This window comes from Podarcis filfolensis (genome assembly GCF_964270895.1).
Source record: "Podarcis filfolensis genome assembly, chromosome: 4".
NCBI lineage: Eukaryota > Metazoa > Chordata > Lepidosauria > Squamata > Lacertidae > Podarcis > Podarcis filfolensis.
The window spans coordinates 97,760,014-97,779,884 of record NC_139607.1 but is presented as its reverse complement, the minus strand read 5'-3'; the positions used below and the strand labels follow the sequence as shown (position 1 = coordinate 97,779,884).

General features: G+C 44.7%; 1 protein-coding gene across 2 annotated transcripts in view; it reads left to right on the top strand.

Moving 5' to 3' along the window:
• Positions 1-7,421: 7,421 nt before the first annotated feature.
• Positions 7,422-19,871, top strand: part of RAB6A (RAB6A, member RAS oncogene family) — a 55,832-nt gene continuing 43,382 nt past the window's right edge. Inside the window, exon 1 of one of the 2 annotated variants that reach the window (XM_083610206.1) lies at positions 7,422-7,978. In XM_083610206.1, coding sequence (XP_083466332.1) covers positions 7,909-7,978 — 70 coding nt within the window. In that variant the 5' untranslated portion in view covers positions 7,422-7,908. The remainder of the gene's footprint in view (positions 7,979-19,871) is intronic. The other variant, XM_083610205.1, reaches the window with a different exon arrangement.

Below are 19,871 nucleotides of genomic sequence, written 5' to 3'. Positions count from 1 at the left end.
ACAAAGGTGTGCCCGCCCTTATATTGACATTTTAAATTGCCCGCCTTGGAGTCCAAGACCACCCCCAGATACATCATACCTACATCACAGAAAGGGCGGTCTACAACAGAAATCTGAGTGCGTTGTTTATCTCCTGTCTGGCAGGTTACATGTTAATGGTCACTTGATTGGATACCCTGGGGAGCCTGGCCAGCCTTTCGTAATGACAAATACTTAGTTCCTGAGCCAGTTCACAGGCTCACCCTATTCATAGACAGACATACCCTTAAAACAGGATTTGTGAACAAATAGACAATGGGGAGGCTCCCCCACCTCCTCCCTCCTTGCCGAGAAAACATTTGCTCAGTTTGGGAGTGAAAATGGTTTCAGGGCGGTCTTCCTGTGCTGCTCCAGACATGTGGTCCACATATCTATGTATGTGCTTGGTTGGTACATTTATGAACGTTTATTTTATTTATATATATATATATATATATATATATATATATATATATATATATATAAAAAGACCTTAATTTTTTTTATTTCAGTCCATAAGAAGAGGCTGCTGGATGAAGCCAATTTGCCCATCTAGTCCGGCATCCTGTCTCACAGTGTCCAACCGGAGTGATTTATTGATCGAATCGGCTTCCAAACAATAAAGAACAATAACATAACAAGTACAGCATAAATCATATATAATTAGCAGAACATCAATAAAACAATTACAACCTATAAAGCACTATTAGCAAAGCAGCAACAAAGAAACAGGCTAAAGATCACAACTGCAGCATGTCCCATTATATGACTAACAAAGCACTGATAACGTGTAAAACCACTATGAACAAAATAGCAAGAAAAATTAAACTAAACACACACACAGGTTTACACACTCTCTTCCCCGATGACTCATAATATTTCGCTCTGTTCAGCCTCTTCATTAAAATACACATTCACAGATGCCTGCAGGAAACCTGCAAGCAGACCATTGCACAAGAGTAACTCTCCCCTCCTGTGGTTTTGAGCAACTGGGATCCGTTGGAGGCAGCAAGGCTTCTGAATCCAACATTTGCCACAAGCAGAGCAGATCCGTTGAAATTAGTGCACGTGACTAATTTAGGTCCATTCATTTCATCATCATCATCATCATCATCATAAATAAATTTTTATTTATACCCCGCCCTTCCTGGTTCAAAAACCAGGCTCAGGGCGGCTAACAACAAATCTAAAACACTTAATTTTAAAAGCAGCATAAAATACAGTATAAAAACATGAATAACAATAAAATTCAAAAATCAATTGAATAATCCCCAGGGCTTGCTGGCTGAATTGGTCCTACTTGGGCCAGTGAGGAGGCCAGGGGAGAATTAGCTGTGGGGTCTCAGAGCGGGTGATCTTCATAAAAGGGGAGGGGGAAGAAAGAGAAGGGAAATAAAAGATCAGGCTCAATTCAAATTAAAGGCCAGGCGGAATAGCTCTGTCTTACAGGCCTGACGGAAGGAGGTTAAATCCTGCAGGGCCCTGGTCTCCTGGGACAGAGCATTCCACCAGGTCGGAGCCATCACTGAGAAGGCCCTGGCCCTGCTGGAGGATAGTCTGACTTCCTTAGGGACCGGGACCTCTAAACTATGGTTATTCATGGACCTTAGGGTCCTCCGTGGGGCAAACCAGGAGAGGCGGTCCCGTAGATACAAGGGCCCTCGTATCCCGTAAATACGAGGTTAAGAACAGTTTCAGGTTAAGAACAGACCTCTGGAACGAATTAAGTTCTTAACCCCACTGTATACATGAAGCCCCATAGCATTAGGGGCACATAATAATAATATTTTTAAAATTTATACCCCCCCATCTTGCTGGGTTTCCCCAGTAGCTCTGGGCGGCTTACAACATACAGTGGTACCTCGGGTTAAGTATTTAATTCGTTCCGGAGGTCCGTTCTTAACCTGAAACTGTTCTTAACCTGAAGCACCACTTTAGCTAATGGGGCTTCCTGCTGCTGCCGCGCCACCGCGGCGCAATTTCTGTTCTCATCCTGAAGCAAAGTTCTTAACCCGAGGTACTATTTCTGGGTTAGCGGAGTCTGTAACCTGAAGCGTCTGTAACCCGAGGTACCACTGTATATAAAAACACAACAAAGCATCAAACATTTTTTTAAAAACCCCAAATATCCTATATGAGCAACAAACAAGCAAACAAATCAATAGAAACCAATAATAACAATAGTAATAAACAGTTTGCAGTTATGCCCAGATTAAAATAACTGCCGGCTCCAACTCAACGACAAACATAGCACAAACCACCGGCTGGTTATAATGGGTTTGGGTGGGCAAAAGAACCAGCAAACATTTGTTGCTGTGGAGCGGACGTGCTTTTATGTTCTCGGGGACAGGTGCTTGGCAAGCCGTGACTCAGCTCCGAGTCAGGGAGTTCCCCCGGGGTTGCACGCCCGCTTGCAATGAATGGGAGGCGTGCGGAAAATAAAGAAAGAAATAAAAAAAGCACGGGTCGTGTTCCTGTGTAGGAAGACAGGCGGCTCCCATTCATTTCAGCCGGGGGGGGGGGGAGGCAGGGGCTTATGAAACGTACATTCTCAGCAGCCGGTGCAAGGCTGGTTTTCTAAAAAGAGGCACCATCTCCTCGCCCCCAGCAGCCTCCCTCTTGCAGAAAGAGCCCTGCTGCCATTTCCACTCTTTCCAGCCCACTGAAGCTCACTCACCACGACGAAAGCGCTTCCAGTAACCCACTTGGAAAACCCTTAGTCACAAAATGATTTAAATGGATCCTGTTCTGGCTGCCCCTTGGGAATGTGCAGGAATACGGCAGAAAGCACAGCGGAAGCCCCTAATGCCAGCAGATAGCTTTAGGTACATATGTGCTTATTTATGGACAAGTCGCCCTTTTTATTGTTCTTTCACAGCAGGAATTAGGAACAGTAATTACTCTGGATGCATTCTACGTTCTTATAAATCAAGATATTGTTAGGCTTTTCGACTAGACTCGAGTCGGTGATAGCTTTAGCAGAAGCTTGTGGCGCAGACTTAACAGGTGGATTAGTGCTCCTTTGTGAAAATGTCCCCTGCCGATTCCTGCAAGTGAAGCTGCTGATAAAATAATAATAAATAATAATAATTTATTATTTATACCCCGCCCATCTAGCTGGGTTTCCCAGCCACTCTGGGCGGCTTCCAACAAAACACTAAAATACAATAACCTATTAAACAATAAAAGCTTCCTAAACAGGGATGCCTTTAGATGTCTTCTAAAAGTCTGGTAGTTGTTCTTCTCTTTGACATCTGGTGGGAGGGCGTTCCACAGGGCAGGTGCCACTACCGAGAAGGCCCTCTGCCTGGTTCCCTGTAACTTGGTTTCTCGCAGAGAGGGAACCGCCAGAAGGCCCTCGCCGCTAGACCTCAGTGCCCGGGCAGAACGATGGAGGTGGAGACACTCCTTCAGTTATACTGGACCAAGGCCGTTTAGGGCCGTAAAAGGCAGAAAAGAGCATGTCATGTCATCTTTTTCTGGTCAGTTGGTACACTTTCTTCACAATGTATGTCACTTCATTCGCCGGTTAACATAGAACAGGGGTCAGCAAACTTTTTCAGCCGTGGGCCGGTCCACCGTCCCTCAGACCTTGTGGAGGGCCGGACTATATTTTTTGGGGGGGAAATGAACAAATTCCTATGCCCCACAAATAACCCAGAGATGCATTTTAAATAAAAGGACACATTCTACTCAGGTAAAAACACACTGATTCCTGAACCATCCGCAGGCTGGATTGAGAAGGCAATTGGGCCACATCCGGCCCCCGGGCCTTAACACTGGTTCTGAGAGGTCTGCATTGGCTCCCAGTACGTTTCCGAGCACAATTCAAAGTGTTGGTGCTGACCTTTAAAGCCCAGTAGACCTGAAGGAGCATCTCCACCCCCATCGTTCTGCCGGACACTGAGGTCCAGCGCCGAGGGCCTTCTGGCAGTTCCCTCATGGCGAGAAGTGAGGTTACAGGGAACCAGGCAGAGGGCCTTCTCGGTAGTGGCGCCCACCCTTTGGAACACCCTGCCTTCAGATGTGAAGGAAATAAGCAGCTATCCTATCTTTAAAAGACATCTGAAGGCAGCCCTGTTCAGGGAAGTTTTTAATATTTAACGCTGTACTGTTTTTAACACTTGATTGGGAGCCGCCCAGAGTGTCTGGGGAAACTCAGCCAGATGGGCGGGGTATAAATAATAAATTATTATTATTATTATTATTATTATTATTATTAGGTTGCCTGTTAGGTTTCTGTGTGTTGCCACTGTCCAGTGCTTGGAGCCACAAGACTCTGTTTTGCATTCCAGACATTCCAGACTGTTGGAAGTCTCTTGGAAGACGGGAGACGGATGTGATGTTACTGCTTTCCCGTTCCTTTGTTTTTCCAGTTGTCTCTCTGCTCTCACAGAGAGAGGATGTTTATTTTCTGTCTGCGTAGTTAGAAATAAAACTCTTTGCAATGTAGCTCCTATTTCTTGTCCTTCCCTGCTGCTGGATACTCTGCGTAATGAGGGACCCTGCCTGGAGCCTTATCAGAGGCTCAGGTCGTTAATCATCGTTGGAGGCGATTCCAAAGGACTCGACCGGAGGATGAGCTTTTCCAGGTCGGTTGTAGCGGAGGCTCTGACATTGCCTACCCCTGACTTAGAACCATCGCTTTGTAAACAACATGGTTATTGTGGATTTGTGCCAATTTGTTTGCAAGGATGTTAGGTAAAGTTGGTTAATTATTGAGCATCCATTATGAGTTCACAGGGATGTTAGATAATGCCTTGCAATTTCCAGTACATTTCCCCATCACTTTCCTTAGTGCAACAAGTCTGATCTTCTGGGGAAGGGGGTATAACCTGAATTTTCCAGTATGTGATTGAATCCCACTCCAAAATAGTGACAGATTGGAAGGGCCCAAAGCGTGGTGTTGGGGTTCAAGCCTTATTGACGGGTCATCCTTGCTTCCTGTTCCCATATTTGTTGGGATGGTGAAATATACTCGGAGTCGAAAGTGGATTTCATGCTCTTTATTCAGCTCATAGTGGTGAGGAGGAATGGAAGTTCCCCCAGAATGTCTGCTTTATATTTACACAATGGGCCCCACGTGATTGGCTAATTCCGGGATTCTCCTGTAGGCCAATCAGGTTGTGGATTCACTTCCACCTGGAGCTGGATTGGGTGGCTCCTGTGGACCAATCATATTGCTGCATTGTTCTAGGACCAATCAGACTGCTGCATTTTGGATCCTATTCAACTCAGTACATACCACAGATGGACTGTACTTAGGGGTTTCTTCTGTCAGAGCTGCTGGGCCTGCAATAGCCTCAAAGCAGCCATATAGTTATCAGGGGAGCTTTTTCGCAGCAGCGGTGATGGGCAGAGCTTCCTTGTTAAATGTCCATCTGCCTTCAGGTATGCATATGGGGCCTATTTGAAAAAAGGCTTTATCACAGCTGTGTCACTGAGTAATGTGTGTGTGGGAGGAGGAAACATGCCCAACCTGCACTCCATGGCTATATAATACATTCGTCATGCTCACTAAATGGAACCTCCAGGTTTAGTCTTGCTTTGGATACCAATTGCTGCTGAGCAACAACAGAAAAAAATGGTGCTGCCTTCTTAGGGGCACATGGCTGGACGCTGTGGCCAACGTGAAGCTGAAATACAGGGTGGAACTGTTGTTGTTTAGTCGTTTAGTTGTGTCCGACTCTTCGTGACCCCCTGGACCAGAGCACGCCAGGCACTCCTGTCTTCCACTGCCTCCCGCAGTTTGGTCAAACTCATGCTGGTAGCTTCCAGAACACTGCCCAACCATCTCGTCCTCTGTCCTCCCCTTCTCCTTGTGCCCTCCATCTTTCCCAACATCAGGGTCTTTTCCAGGGAGTCTTCTCTTCTCATGAGGTGGCCAAAGTATTGGAGCCTCAGCTTCATGATATGTCCTTCCAGTGAGCACTCAGGGCTGATTTCCTTCAGAATGGATAGGTTTGATCTTCTTGCAGTCCATGGGACTCTCAAGAGTCTCCTTCAGCACCATAATTCATAATAATAATTCATAAACCGTAATGCAGAAAGTAGGCACCCTATAAATAGGTAAAGGTAAACGTACCCTTGACCGTTAGGTCCAGTCGCAGACGACTCTGGGGTTGGGCATTCATCTTGCTTTATTGGCCGAGGGAGCCGGCATTTGTCCACAGACAGCTTCTGGGTCATGTGGCCAGCATGACTAAGCCGCTTCTAGTGAACGAGAGCAGCACATGGAAATGCTGTTTACCTTTCCGCCAGTGTGATGACTATTTATCTACTTGCACATGACGTGCTTTTGAACTGCTAGGTTGCCAGGAGCTGAACAACGCGAGTTCACCCCATCGCAGGGATTCGAACCGCTGACCTTTTGATTGGCAACCTGTAGGCTCAGTGGTTTAGACCACAGCGCTACCCACGTCCATATAAATAGAAATGAGCAAACCAGTGATATTTTAGGGAGCAAGCTAGCAGGCAGGGCCTATGACTTACATCACAGGAGCCAATACAACACAAAACACTGTTGCTGTATGTAGGTTTTATTTTATTTCTTTTTTATCTTATACAGTGGTACCTCAGGTTAAGTACTTAATTCGTCCCAGAGGTCCGTTCTTAACCTGAAACTGTTCTTAACCTGAAGCACCACTTTAGCTAATGGGGCCTCCCGCTGCTGCCGCACGATTTCTGTTCTCATCCTGAAGCAAAGTTCTTAATCTGAAGCACTATTTCTGGGTTAGCGGAGTCTGTAACCTGAAGCGTCTGTAACCCGAGGTACCACTGTATTTTGGAAATGTACATCCAGTTTTTTTTCCTTTAAATTTTTTGGGGGTCCCCAAGAGAGTGAGGCCCTAAGCTATAGCTTGTTTAGCTGATACATAAATGCAGCACAGGTTACCTGCACTGCACCCACCGCGGGGTATTCAGGATAAATGCCACGCCAGGACGAAATATAAGAAAGAGAAAACCCCGCCTCCCCAGGGGAGGGTCCCTTAACCAATCAACACTGGCCGGGGGCGCACGCGCAACCCTGCAGCCGCCGCCAACCTCAAGCCCCACCCCGCTGCTCCTTGCGGGCCACGCCCTCTTTCTCGTTTCGCGCGCATGCGTAGAGACTCGTCTCGAGCGCCGCCGCCGCTGCCGCCGCCTGGGCTGTTCTAGCGGTATGAGTGGCAGGCGAGTCGGGCGCGCGCGCCTCCTTCCCTCCGTCCGTCCGTCAGCCGCGAAGAGGGGCGGGACGTAACTCCTCTCCCTGCCCCGTGATTGGCCTTCAGTCTCTCTCTCTTCGCCCTCCCCCTCCCTGTCCGTCCGTCAGGCGCGAGGCAGGGGCGGGACTTGCCTCATCTCCCTTGCCCTCTGATTGGCCTCCACGCTCGCTCTTCACCTTCCTCCCTCCCTCCGCCCGGGCTCGCTCCCACTCGCCAAGCGAATAACAAGCTGAGGGGAGGGAGCCGGGGAAGAGGCGGCGCCGGCGAGCCTGAGGGAGGAGAGGCAAGGCCGCAGGCGGGGCCGGGATTGCCTCAGCGGGCGCAGAGGGCGACGTTGCGTCGTGGCTGCCTGGCTGGCGGAGGGACTGACGGCCGCCCGTCGCCGGAGAAGAGAAGAGACCCGAGCCCCGCCGGCCGCTCCCTGCCTCCCTTCGCCGCTGCCTTTCCGTGAGGGGAGAAGGAGGAGGAAAGACCCGCCGCGGGGGCAAGAGCGGGCGAGCGAGGGGGGCGAGAAGCAGCGGCGGCCTCCCTTCCCTCCCCCGTCCCCTCACCCCCTCCAGCCCCCTCGCCCCTTCTCCGCCCCCGAGGGAGCCCAGCCAGGGGAGCCCCAGGACGGGCGGCGGCTCCTCCCTCCTCCTCTTCCAGCTTCCCCACCTTCCTCCTCCTCCTCCTCCTCTTCCTCATCATGTCGGCCGGCGGAGACTTCGGCAACCCTCTGCGGAAATTCAAGCTGGTCTTCCTCGGGGAGCAGAGCGGTGAGTCAGGCCCCGATCCTAGCCGGGGTGGTGGTGGGGGTGATCAACGGTGAGACCCCCCCCAAACATCCTACCTGGCTGCCTCCTATATCACCCCACCCCGCAACACCGCGCCGCATCATTCCCCCCCCCCCCGTCCCCGGCCGGTCCTGTTGGACCCGATCCAGGCTCAGGCGGAGACCTCGGATCGCTCCCCGCCGCCGCCGCCCTCCTCCTCCTTTCCTGCCCCCTTCATCGTGGGTGCGGCTGGAAAAGGGATCTTTTCCTCCCTCGGGATTTTGACGCCCCCGATTTTGGCTCTATATTCTGGGTGGAAAGGGAAAGAGAGGGAGGGAATATCCTTCCCCCCACCCCCCGCCTCTTGAATCCTTTGGGGGCCAACACCCCCTTCAAAAAAACAACACCCCCCCTCCCCAGAAACAGCCATCTCCCCCCTCTTGCTTGTACGTTGCTTGCATATTCCTAAGCAACCTCCCCTCCCTCGGATCGAGGCCCCCAAGCCAGCAGTCCAAATCCCTGCTTCCCTTCTTCCTGTCGCGGTGGGGAAGATGGCTTTGGTGCAGATGGAGGGAGTCATTCAACCCATGCACGGATCTCTCCAGGCCTGAAGCTTGGAGAGCCTGTCTGGTGCTCTCTCTACCATGGCCAGGTGCTTAAAGCGGCTGACACTTGGCTTTTTCTGTGCCTCTGTTATCAAGCACCTCCTTCCCTGCTGCCACTCCTGGTTGTTGTTGTTGTCGTCGTCCAGACCTTGATTTTCTCCTTTTTTCTCTCCATATTCTGCCGAAGGAAAGGGTCACTAAAAGGGAGCCTTGCTGTTTCTCATCTCTAGGAACGAACAGGGCCACCCAAATCTTCCCCTTCCATTCCAGTGTAGAAGAAACCAGAGCCCGTTGAAATGTTATCTGTCCCTGATTGCACTGGGTTCCTCTTATTCTTTGTATATCTCTCCATCCCTTTCCCTACCAGGAATAGATAACAAAAATGCAAAATAAAAATAAAAATAGTACCCTATGGAAATCTCCAATATTTCAGCTGTTCCTAGGCATGAGATAATTCATTTTGAACTTCGAGGCTCAAAAGCCCCCCCTGCTGTTGTTCCTCAGATGGGGAAATGTGAGGGTTTATAGTGTGTGTACCTGCTTTCAAGTCTATGTGAGGTCTTGGATCTGATAAAGGAGTAAGGATGGTAGGAATTCCTGTTCATTAAGGGTTGTGTGCAAATTGCTTTTTGGACCACTATTTTTTCCCTCAGTGACAACCCTGATCCTTTGACAATATTCTAAGAATTGAATTCAACACTAGGCAATTGACTTTTGTAAGCTTCTGTAAGAATTGAGACCTTTCCCACTGCTTAATCCCTGACTAGATAATTTTTTGGAACAAACAATTCATGGTTTTCAGATGTGGGCTTGGCAGAGTGGTTTGGTCCTAGTATGGTACATGATCCATTTAGTAGAAGAAAAAAATAGTGGTCGTGGGGAAAGAGAAAAGCTTCAAGTAGAATAAAAGATTTAGATAATAGCATATTAAGCTTTTTATTATTAAAGAAACCACAGCCTTGCTGATTGATGCATTCTCAGTTTCTGTGGCTTTACTGGGTGTGGAATGAGGTGAGAAGGCGGCCAGTTCTGCTTAATACATGTTTTCACAATTCAATGCGGTTTCCTCACAGAAAAACAACCTAATCCAATGATTCTAGTAGTCTAGACATTTACCATAGTAAACCTTTCTTCTTTTCACCTACTCTTCCTTTATCTACATGCCCACTTGCTTCTTAGGAGACTAGGCTTTGGTTTCCCCCAACAATTTGCAGTTGGTTATTTTAGTCCAGAAGACAGGGACCATAGTTAAGTCATGGCATATCTAGATAGCAGAGCTGAGGGAGGTAGTCTTACACCATGGAGCGCTGGTATCAGCAAATTAAACTGGATAAAATGAAAAGCGGTCTGATGTCAATATAAAGCACCTTTTTATGTTCAAACACTTTCATTGGCCATTATCTGGATATGCAATTTTGGCTTCCCATCAAAGAGATCGCAATACTGTGCACATTCACCAGGGAGTAAGTCCTTGAATTCAGTGGGGCAATAAAACATGTCTCTCCTGTATCAGTCTCTACAGCCACAGCAGGCGCTGTAACTCTCCTATAGTTTGACTTTATCCTGGAAGCCAAAGGCACACTCTTCCATTGTCTCTCGAGACAGATGGATGCCAACAGACTTCAGAATAGGCATTATAGGATTGCACTGTAACCACTGAATGAGTACTTGTAACCACTGTTGCTATTGAGAGGGCGATTCCAATTTTTAAATATATTTATGTTATTATTCAAAACATTGAATAATAACATATAAATATATAATTGAAAATTATTCCCTTTTGCCATCCTTGTAATCTTTGCTTCTGTCTTCTGCTTTAGAAATGATGGAAAGGAAATTAATCCATATTTGAGGGTGTTTTTTAGTGTTTCTGTATAGAGGTGGTTTCTGTATAGAGGTGGGGGCAATAGCATGCCCATGCTAAAGGTCACGTAGGCCTGAGCAATCAAGGAGCTTTTTGCTAGTATTTAAAGATGGTTGTTTGTGCCAAGAAACTATTGATAAAATGAAGGCAAAGTGCTGGCCTCGGACCTTTTGGATATAGCTGTTTGATAATGTGATGCATAAATCTGAATAAAGTTTTTGGGATTGGCATCTCAGGAATACTTTTCTTTTAGTAGTTTCTCCCCCACCTTAGTAGAATTCTTCTCACACCAAAAACTTCTGGTATATTTCGTGTAAATTGATATGTTGGTCCACATGGTGCAGTGGCCAAGGTGGTGTAAAGATGGCTGACCTAGATATTGAACATTTCTGTGTAGGCTGAAAACAATGTTTGTGAAATTTCCAATGAAATTGGTAGAGCTCTGAAGTGATGGATATATTTTGTAAAGCAATGTAAGGTGTACAATATCTTCTGTTGTTTTAATTTTGCTCTTATTATATATATATATAGAGAGAGAGTATACACACACCCTCAGTCCTAACAACCTTCTGACTTGGATTAGGCTGAGAGGGCAAGACTAAACCAAGGTCACCCAGTGATCTTTGTGGCTAGGGGAGCGATTAGAATCCAGGTTCTCTGGGTCTGAGTTTAATGTGCTAACCACTACTTCACCCTGGTTACTCATTCTTCTGTGCTGCGTTGATTGTATTTTATGTAGAAAAATGGAATAGCTTTGATTAATGGAAGCTGTAATTTTTCTATTTAACCTTTCTTTAGTTCATTATTTATGTAGCAAAATTACATGTTGAGACGGTAAGAACTCCCATATGGCTTGTATAGTCTGTATAAGATTCTGTATAAGAGTATGCGAGCAGATGACGTAATCCAACTACTTTGCAGGCTTTAGAAGATTTAGTCTAGAATCATCTTTCTAACTGGTCAGCTAGATGCATCCAAGATGCTCACAAGCAGGGTATTAGCCCTCACTGTGAATTCCCATCTACTAGTAATCAGTGGCATATCGTTCAGGAGGTTCTCGTTTGGTTTGTAAGTGAATATTAGCCATGATAAGCATCTGTCAGGATTTTTTCTATTAAAAACAGAAAGAAATGGTTTCCATTTCATGCTTTAGTTAATTTTGCATTGTCAGACAGAAGCCATATGCTCCTGCTACACCTAGGAGAGTGGAATACTGTTCTTTTAGTGGTCTGTTTGCCATTTTCTGAAGCATCTGACAGGTTATTAGGAGTTACTGTAAATCAGTATGCCAAGGCTCTGATCTGGCCTCTTGTGCAAGCTGCATAAATCTTCCCTTTAACTATGTGTTTCTGATTCTTAATTAAGTTTGTTAAAGCCCCAAATGCCTGCACGGAGATACCATGTGATCAAGGATGCTGCCTGAGATTGGATGCTCTGCAGCAATTCTATTTTTACATATGCTTCAAAAATAGAAGTGTGTTCTAGTTGGAGATGCAAGTTGAATCTGCTCTAAATAATATTGTGGCTTTTCTATCTTCCAGTCTATATCTGCTTGGACTGTGGTTATTTCTTAAGCTATAGCTTCTGATTGAACCACATTGTTGCATTCCTTTTCTTAACATTTTTGCTATAGCAACACATATGAATACTGTATGCTTAAGACTAAAGATGTCCATACTGGTATATTTTTTTCTTAAAATGAAAGGTGTTATATAATTTATATAAATAAATAATGCAGTCTTAATGATTTTTCAGTTTGTCAGCCCAGTCCAGCTACTGTTGTTCAGATTACGATAGCAGTTTGAGACTGACTGCCAGTGTATAATCTTTAATACACTATATAAAGTTGTTTGGAATAATGTGTGGCTTATTCTTGATGCAATGGGCAGATTGAGTTTTGAGACTAACTAGATGTAGCCTCCAAGGAAATTTTTAAACATAAAGGCAGGATATAAATGCTTAAAATAAATTGAGGCCTTTTTGCTCTACCAACTGCAAATAATAAGTTAAAAAGTTAGCTCTTTGGGGAAAGAATCTAATTCCTAATGAATAGTTTTTTAAAGAACAATTGGGTACATTGACAATCTTTGGTTTTAAAAAAATAAGTGGAAACTATTCATCCTGCCTATGTGGGGAGGAGAGTGGGGAGGACTGATGACTTACTCTATCCACTTCCATGTGGAATCTTTGCAGATGTGAATACCAGGAGGAGGTGGGGTGACTGGAAAAAAGGAAACCCTCTAACCTGGATTTCAAGTTCCCAATGCCATCTGTCACTGCCAACGTTTGCTTGGAAGTCAGGTTACAGGTATAAACTGTGAAAGTTTCAATCCTTTCCGGTGATGTAGTTGCTCAAAGGTCAACGAGGCAGCTGAGATCTGTAGATGATATCGCAAAACCAACAGCTCCTGTCCTGCAGGAATTGTTGAAAAGGGTGTGTTTGCTGTTTGTTTCCCACTTTAATCCAGTAGATTAGAATAGTCTTCCCTGATGAGTTAATTGATTAGTGTTTAGATCATGAGAATGCTGTTGGAAATTTATGGGAATCTGCAAGAGAAAGCAAGAAGAAAGTCTACTGGTGCAGCAAAAAATACAATACAGTGCCCTTGGAAGACTCAAAACAGCTTCCCTTCTTCCACTTTTGGCCCAGACTGAAAAGGAAGCAAGTAGCAGGCTGTTTGCTTCCTTTCATCTTAACATACAGCCCTTGGTGGTTGTCAGCAGCATGCATTCTCCTCCTGAACTTTTCTTGCACCATGAGGCTACTGCAGATGTGCAGCCTTCAACTTCTGCTGGCTTTGGGGCATAAAGGGGTTGATTTTCTCCCCCAATATCTTGCTGTATGGTTACGGGGGTGTTTCCACAAGCTATCAAGACCCTTAGTGAATAAATTGTATTTAGAGAGTTAAGAACTATCTAATGTAAGTGTCGCTAGGGATGCGGGTGGCCCTGTGGTCTCAACCACTGAGCCTAGGGCTTGCCAATCGGAAGGTTGGCGGTTCGAAACCCCATGACGGGGTGAGCTCCCGTTGTTCAGTCCCAGCTCCTGCCCACCTAGCAGTTTGAAAGCACGTCAAAGTGCAAGTAGATAAATAGGTACCACTCTGGCGGGAAGGTAAACCGCGATTCTGTGCGCTGCTCTGGTTCGCCAGAAGCGGCTTAGTCATGCAGGCCACATGACCCGGAAGCTGTACCCCATCTCCTTCGGCCAATAAAGCGAGATGAGCGCCGCAACCCCAGAGTCGTCCGCGACTGGACCTATCGGTCAGGGGTACCTTTACCTTTAATGTAAGTATTGCATGTGTGGATACTATACACTGTTGCTTTTTGTTGTTGTTTAGTCGTTTAGTCGTGTCCGACTCTTCGTGACCCCATGGACCAGAGCACGCCAGGCACTCCTGTCTTCCACTGCCTCCCGCAGTTTGGTCAGACTCATGTTTGTAGCTTCGAGAACACTGTCCAACCATCTCATCCTCTGTTGTCCCCTTCTCCTTGTACACTGTTGCTTTATGCAACCTTAAAAAAAAACACACACAAACATACACACACTAGTGACTCAGTGCCTATTTAAATAATTTGGGAATGGTATGGCATAAGCTTTATTGGGACTGGAAGAAAAATGATATCCCCACCCCCAGTTTAACAGGACATTGATGGTTTAATTAGCCAAAGGCCTGAGAGAAGGGGGATTAATTTGACTGGCTCTTAAAGATATGTGACAAAGGTACTGAGGGAGCCTCTCTGGGGAGAGCATCCCACAAGCATTTAAAATGCTTTGACCCCAACATATCTAATAGATCTTCTAAGCTGACTCCCAACTGTTGTTTGTTTGGTTGTTTTTGGTATTGCTGGGTAATTGCATCATATTGACTAAACATGTGCGTTTGTGTGTATGGTTATACAAAGGGATTGTACACTGTTGTGGTTAGCTTCATAGCAATTCCGTGGTGTGATTCAAATAGGATAAGTTTGCATTAGTTACTGCTCATGTGGTGTGCTAGGATATTGCTAGGATATTTGATAGTATCTGGGAACAAGATTTTTTTGGTGTGTATGTGTGTGGAGGAACACCAACCTTATGGGCCTAAATCGATATTTAGTTTTGTGGAAACAAAATTAGAATTTGTAGAAATGAACAATGTAATTCTATCAGTATCTGGATGGATAATTAAAATCTTAAGCATCCCTCTAGAAATAACCTGCCTTAAAATGATAGCTGTATTTGGTACCAATAAACTGGTTGGTCCAAAGAACTCCAAACTCCAAGGAACTCCCATCCTGCTCAGATAGCTCAGTCGGTAGAGCATGAGACTCTTAATCTCAGGTCATGTCGGGCAAAAGATTCATGTATTGCAGGGGATTGGACTCAATGAGTCTCATAGTCCCTTCCATCTATACAATTCTGTGATTCTATGCCTTGGTGCTACAGGAGCAAGATTTGGGCTCATGTGCTTAGATTTTGCAGCAAACCAGAATTTGTTGGTTCCGATGTTTAACTGCTTGCTGTAGAGTTTGCTGCAAAATCAGAAGTTGAAGGGACAGTGTGCAAGCCCACCTTCGATGGGCAGCAGGGCCTATATGGGAGCAGATATCCAGGCCACGAGTTTCATAGCTCTGTATGCCAGCAACAGCATATCAGATTGGGGACATAAGCAAATAGGTACCAATGGTTAAATGACATGGAAGAGGCCCCTTTAAAACTGGTCTCGTTCTTTTTTGATAACTGAAACAATCTGGGAAGCCACCCAGAGTGGTTGGGGTAGCCTAGACAGATGGGTGGCATGTAAGTAAGTAAGTAAGTAAGTAAGTAAATATCATCATCATCATCATCATTCCTCCTTAGTCTGTTTAGTTCCTTCAGCTTTTTCTCATATAACTCTAAGATTTGTTTTATTATTTGAGTTTTAGCTTTCACATTTTAAAAACTTGGATTTTTGTTTCCCCAGAATTGGTTTGTGCACCCCCATTAAAACCCACCCTTAGATCTAAGGAAAGCTGAAAGGGTTCAAATGTCTAAGGGTTGCCTCAAGGCAAAGAATCCCATTGACTTACGCCATTCAGACTTTGATCATGCTCATGAGTGTGCAAGTCACTTGCATTGAATCATTTTCTGTGTCAGCACCTCTTATCTACCTTCTCCTAGCACATTGCTTCGAGTTAGTATGAGTGACTACATTAATCCATGTTTATGGTACTGTCACAAAGCCTCTTTTGTTATCATTGACCATATCATATGAAAACATTTTAAAGGTACTTGAGGACACAAACTGGAACTTCAGGACTCTTGTTCAGGGATGATAATTTGAAGAATCATAGAGTTGGAAAGGACCCTGAGGATCATCTACTCCAACTTTTTTTCTAGATCACTTACTGCTGCCTCGGAGTATGTAGATGAGTGAGACTGTATCTTCTGTATAATTGTTAATTGTTTAGGATTTGGGCAGCTATGGCTAGAGGACTTTATGTGTTTTGCATTTACCCAAGATTTCATATGTATCCTATTTTAAAATATTTCTAGACAACTTTCTATTAAAAACAAACCTTAGAGCACATTACAGCATTAAAACATATATTCAAACCCTTTTTCTGTATATAATGGTAAAAAAGTCCAGCCTGTAATATCCAGTATTTTTTTTATATAAATATTTATTAAGTTTTCCAATTTTATGCAAACACAAAAGGAAAAAGAAAAAGAAAAATATTAAAAACAAATCAATTTCAATAACAATTTTTCAGTAACATGTTTCTTTGACTTCCTCATACCTCCCCTTCTTGTTTTCTAGTTCAAATTGTTAATCCAGCAAATCCTAATCTCTTAACATTCCTTTTAACTAACACCTTATTTTCCAATCAACTTTTTAAATTTTATAACTTAAACAATATTTATCCCATTTCTTTTTATCATAACAGCTAGAGACCACATAAGTTCAATCCAGCATCTTTCAGAGTTCATTAATTTTGTAATATTTCTGTAAATAGTCCTTAAATTTCTTCCAATCTTCTTCTGCCAACTCTTCTCCCTGGTCGCGGATTCTGCCGGTCATTTCTGCCAGTCCCATACAGTCAATCAACTTCATCTGCCTGTAATATCCAGTATTAATGACTGGAAGTTTCTGAGCAGAGAGAGGTTATCAATAAATGTTGGAAGCATTCTACTGCCTCTCATATATTGAAGCAGAGTATTCCAAAGTATAGGTGCTACCATGGAGAAGGCCAGTTTCTGCATTGTCCCTAGATGAAGTGGTGCAGCCAACAAGACCTCTCAAAGGACCTGAGCAGTTAATAACAAGAACCTGGATATGACTCAGTACCTGAAAGGCAGCATATGCAGCCCCTTCAACACAAGTAATATCGGCACAAGCAGGGTTGCCATACATGCAATTTTTGCCAATTTTCTAAACTTTTTTTTAACTCAGCAACTTTGGCAGAAAGAAAAAATCCCCAGCACAACTGGCACTCCACTCAGTACCTTGGCTGCTGCATTCTGTACCAGCTACAGCTTCCAAACCAGTCCTAAGGGTAGCCATACAAAGAGCCCATTAGATGAGTTCAGGCCATGAATCACAGTTAGTCAAGCTGTTACTGTGTAAGATTTTTTACAGGAGTGTATTCATCACCACCTCAAAAGTGGTGAGCTGCACTCCACGCCATAAAAATGCATTAACCACTCCCACACGCCTGCTCAGCCGTTGCCCCCTATGACTTGAGTAAGCCATGACAGGCAAAGATTGAAATGATAGGATGTAGGCAGGACAGCTGCAAGTCCTCAGGCCACAAAAACAAGCTGATTCCACAAAAATGGGATAAAATGGTGCATTGGACACATGGCTTGGTACTGCACTGATGACAGTATTCAAGCTGGCACGAAGGTGAGCAATTTCATCCTCAAAATACCTAGCAAAATTGTCTCAGTAGGCAATTAACCATTCACAGGGGTAGATGTCAACGAGCCCTGCACCACTCGGGATAGCTCTGCTGACAGGCTATTTCAGGAGGCAATAGAGACAGTAAAGTCGTCCTTCTCTGCCTTTACTGCTAGGTAGGTAAAATTATGCATTCTGAACACATTGGGTCAGTCGCACATTGAGTCTTAATGCCTTTTGTGCTCTAATAGTAGTCTGGCTTGTTTCATTGCCTAGAGCTGCTTAGAGAACCAGGGGCATGCTGGGCTCCACAGCACTGGAAAGGGCACCCAGAAGTGATATTGTTGATAGTCCTTTGTGATTTACTGTTCCATAGCAAGACAAAACCTCAACAGAATCACAGACTTCAGCTACCCCAAAATTATCTAGACTATCCTAGGAATCCAGTGGCGACCATCCTAATGGATCTCCTAGCATACAAGGGTTGTGGAGGCAACCTGCTGTAAGACCAAACTTCACTTGGTAGCGGTGTGATCATGATAATAACAAGGTGATTTTCTCCACTCTCAAATATCCAGACCATTCCCTCACATCACAAGGCAAAGACTTAAATTGAGCATCATGCCTTGCTCTGTGCATCAGCCTGATGACAAATCGAGACAGCCCCATGGTGTACAAGATGCATTGTATTCAGTCAGGCCTTTGGTCCTTCTAGACCAGTATTGTGTACCTTGACAGCAATATTGTGTACCCTGGAAGCAGATTCCCAGGATTTCAGGCAGAGAACATACACCATACAAATAATTGGCAGTGTTCTTTCTCACCCTTGTAGCACATGATCCTTCTAACCTGGAGATGTTGGGAATTGCACTTGGGATCGTCTGTCTATAAAGGTCTGTAACTGAGCTGTAGGCCTTTTTCTGTGCATTTCATGTTGAGTTTTTGGGTTAGGCAACTCAGCTGCATCTTGCAATAGTCTAATAACATTTGTATAATACAAAGATCTGAAACTCTATCCTGCTGTGTTAAACTGCTATTCCTTAGCTATCAGAAAATACCTAAATGCTTGTGGATTGTTGAGCAGGATTTTTACAGATTAGATAATCCTCCCTTTTGAGCAAGCATGCTTAAGTGACAAAACAATCTGCTGATTTGAAGTAGGCTTACAATGTGTACATGGTGTGTTTGTGATATGTATATGGGTGTTCAATGGGTTCTTGCCCTTTTACTCTTGGTACAGGTATGTTCAGTGAACAGAGAAACTGTCTTTATATTCTCACAACCAATCACTTCTCCACACTTGAGACCTTGACTGCTTTTTAAAAAATTAAATTCAAATAATAATGTACATACACCGATCAATTGGAGAGGGATTTCCAGAAATGTTGACTCGCTCTTATTCTGCAATCTCATATCAACTCTCTTCTTCTAGCATCTTGATGATCTTGTTGTTGTTTAGTCGTTTAGTCATGTCCAACTCTTCGTGACCCCCTGGACCAGAGCACGCCAGGCACTCCTGTCTTCCACTGCCTCCCGCAGTTTGGTCAAACTCATGTTGGTAGCTTCGAGAACACTGTCCAGCCATCTCGTCCTCTGTCATCCCCTTCTCCTTGTGCCCTCCATCTTTCCAAACATCAGGGTCTTTTCCAGGGAGTCTTCTCTTCTCATGAAACAGCTTCATAGATCCGACCTTAATTAGCATCATATACTTAGTTCCCTGATGTGCCTTCTTTCTGATTAGTTGTAGTTCATGGATCTCTTAACTTCTCACCCTTGGTGAAGAAAAGACTCTTGGCTCCAATGCCTCTTCAACTGATTACCATTTTACAATTGCCCCATACAAAAGCTTCCAAGCCCCCAAAGAATGGTGTGGAATCATCCTCCCTTTCAGCTATAGCTGCTTTACTTGCATTGATGAACATAGCCTTTCCCAGTCTACAGCCTCAATCCTTACCTATACCATTCCCTTCTCTTCCATCCTTCGCCACTGGGAAGCACACTGCTGATCTTCCCAGGAAGTTATTCACATTGGTTGAAGAAATCACTACATGGATCTGTATGATCCGACAACAGAACTGATTTGCCATTTGAGTGTAGTTACTAGTGAATGTTTATAAAGGAGGGTAGCTGTAGAATTGGGAAATCCCTTATTTAAGAAGTGTCCGTTTTTAGACATAGTTGTGCCCAGGATTATTAGGGTCATGGGTATGTGGAATTCATTTTTAAAAGCCTGTTTTTTTTATTTCCCCTGTTGTACAAGTTTCTGAAAGTTTCAAATTCTGACCTCTTGGGTCCAAAGAGGGCTGATATTCTGCACATTCAGACAGACTTGGAAGACCACCTTGTTTGTAGTTCCACCTACCTTGGCCTATCTTCTGTGAATTGTTCTTTTGTGAACTTGGATTAAAGAAATACAACTGAAGAGTTCTAGGTGGTGCATGCTGCATAGAGGCAATGGAATCATGTCCAGACAGATCATGAATGGTGAGGTTGGAAGGGGGGAGGATCCCCACAATCCAAGGCTGGATTCTGCTGCCCCAGCCTTAGTCTCAGTTATAAAATAC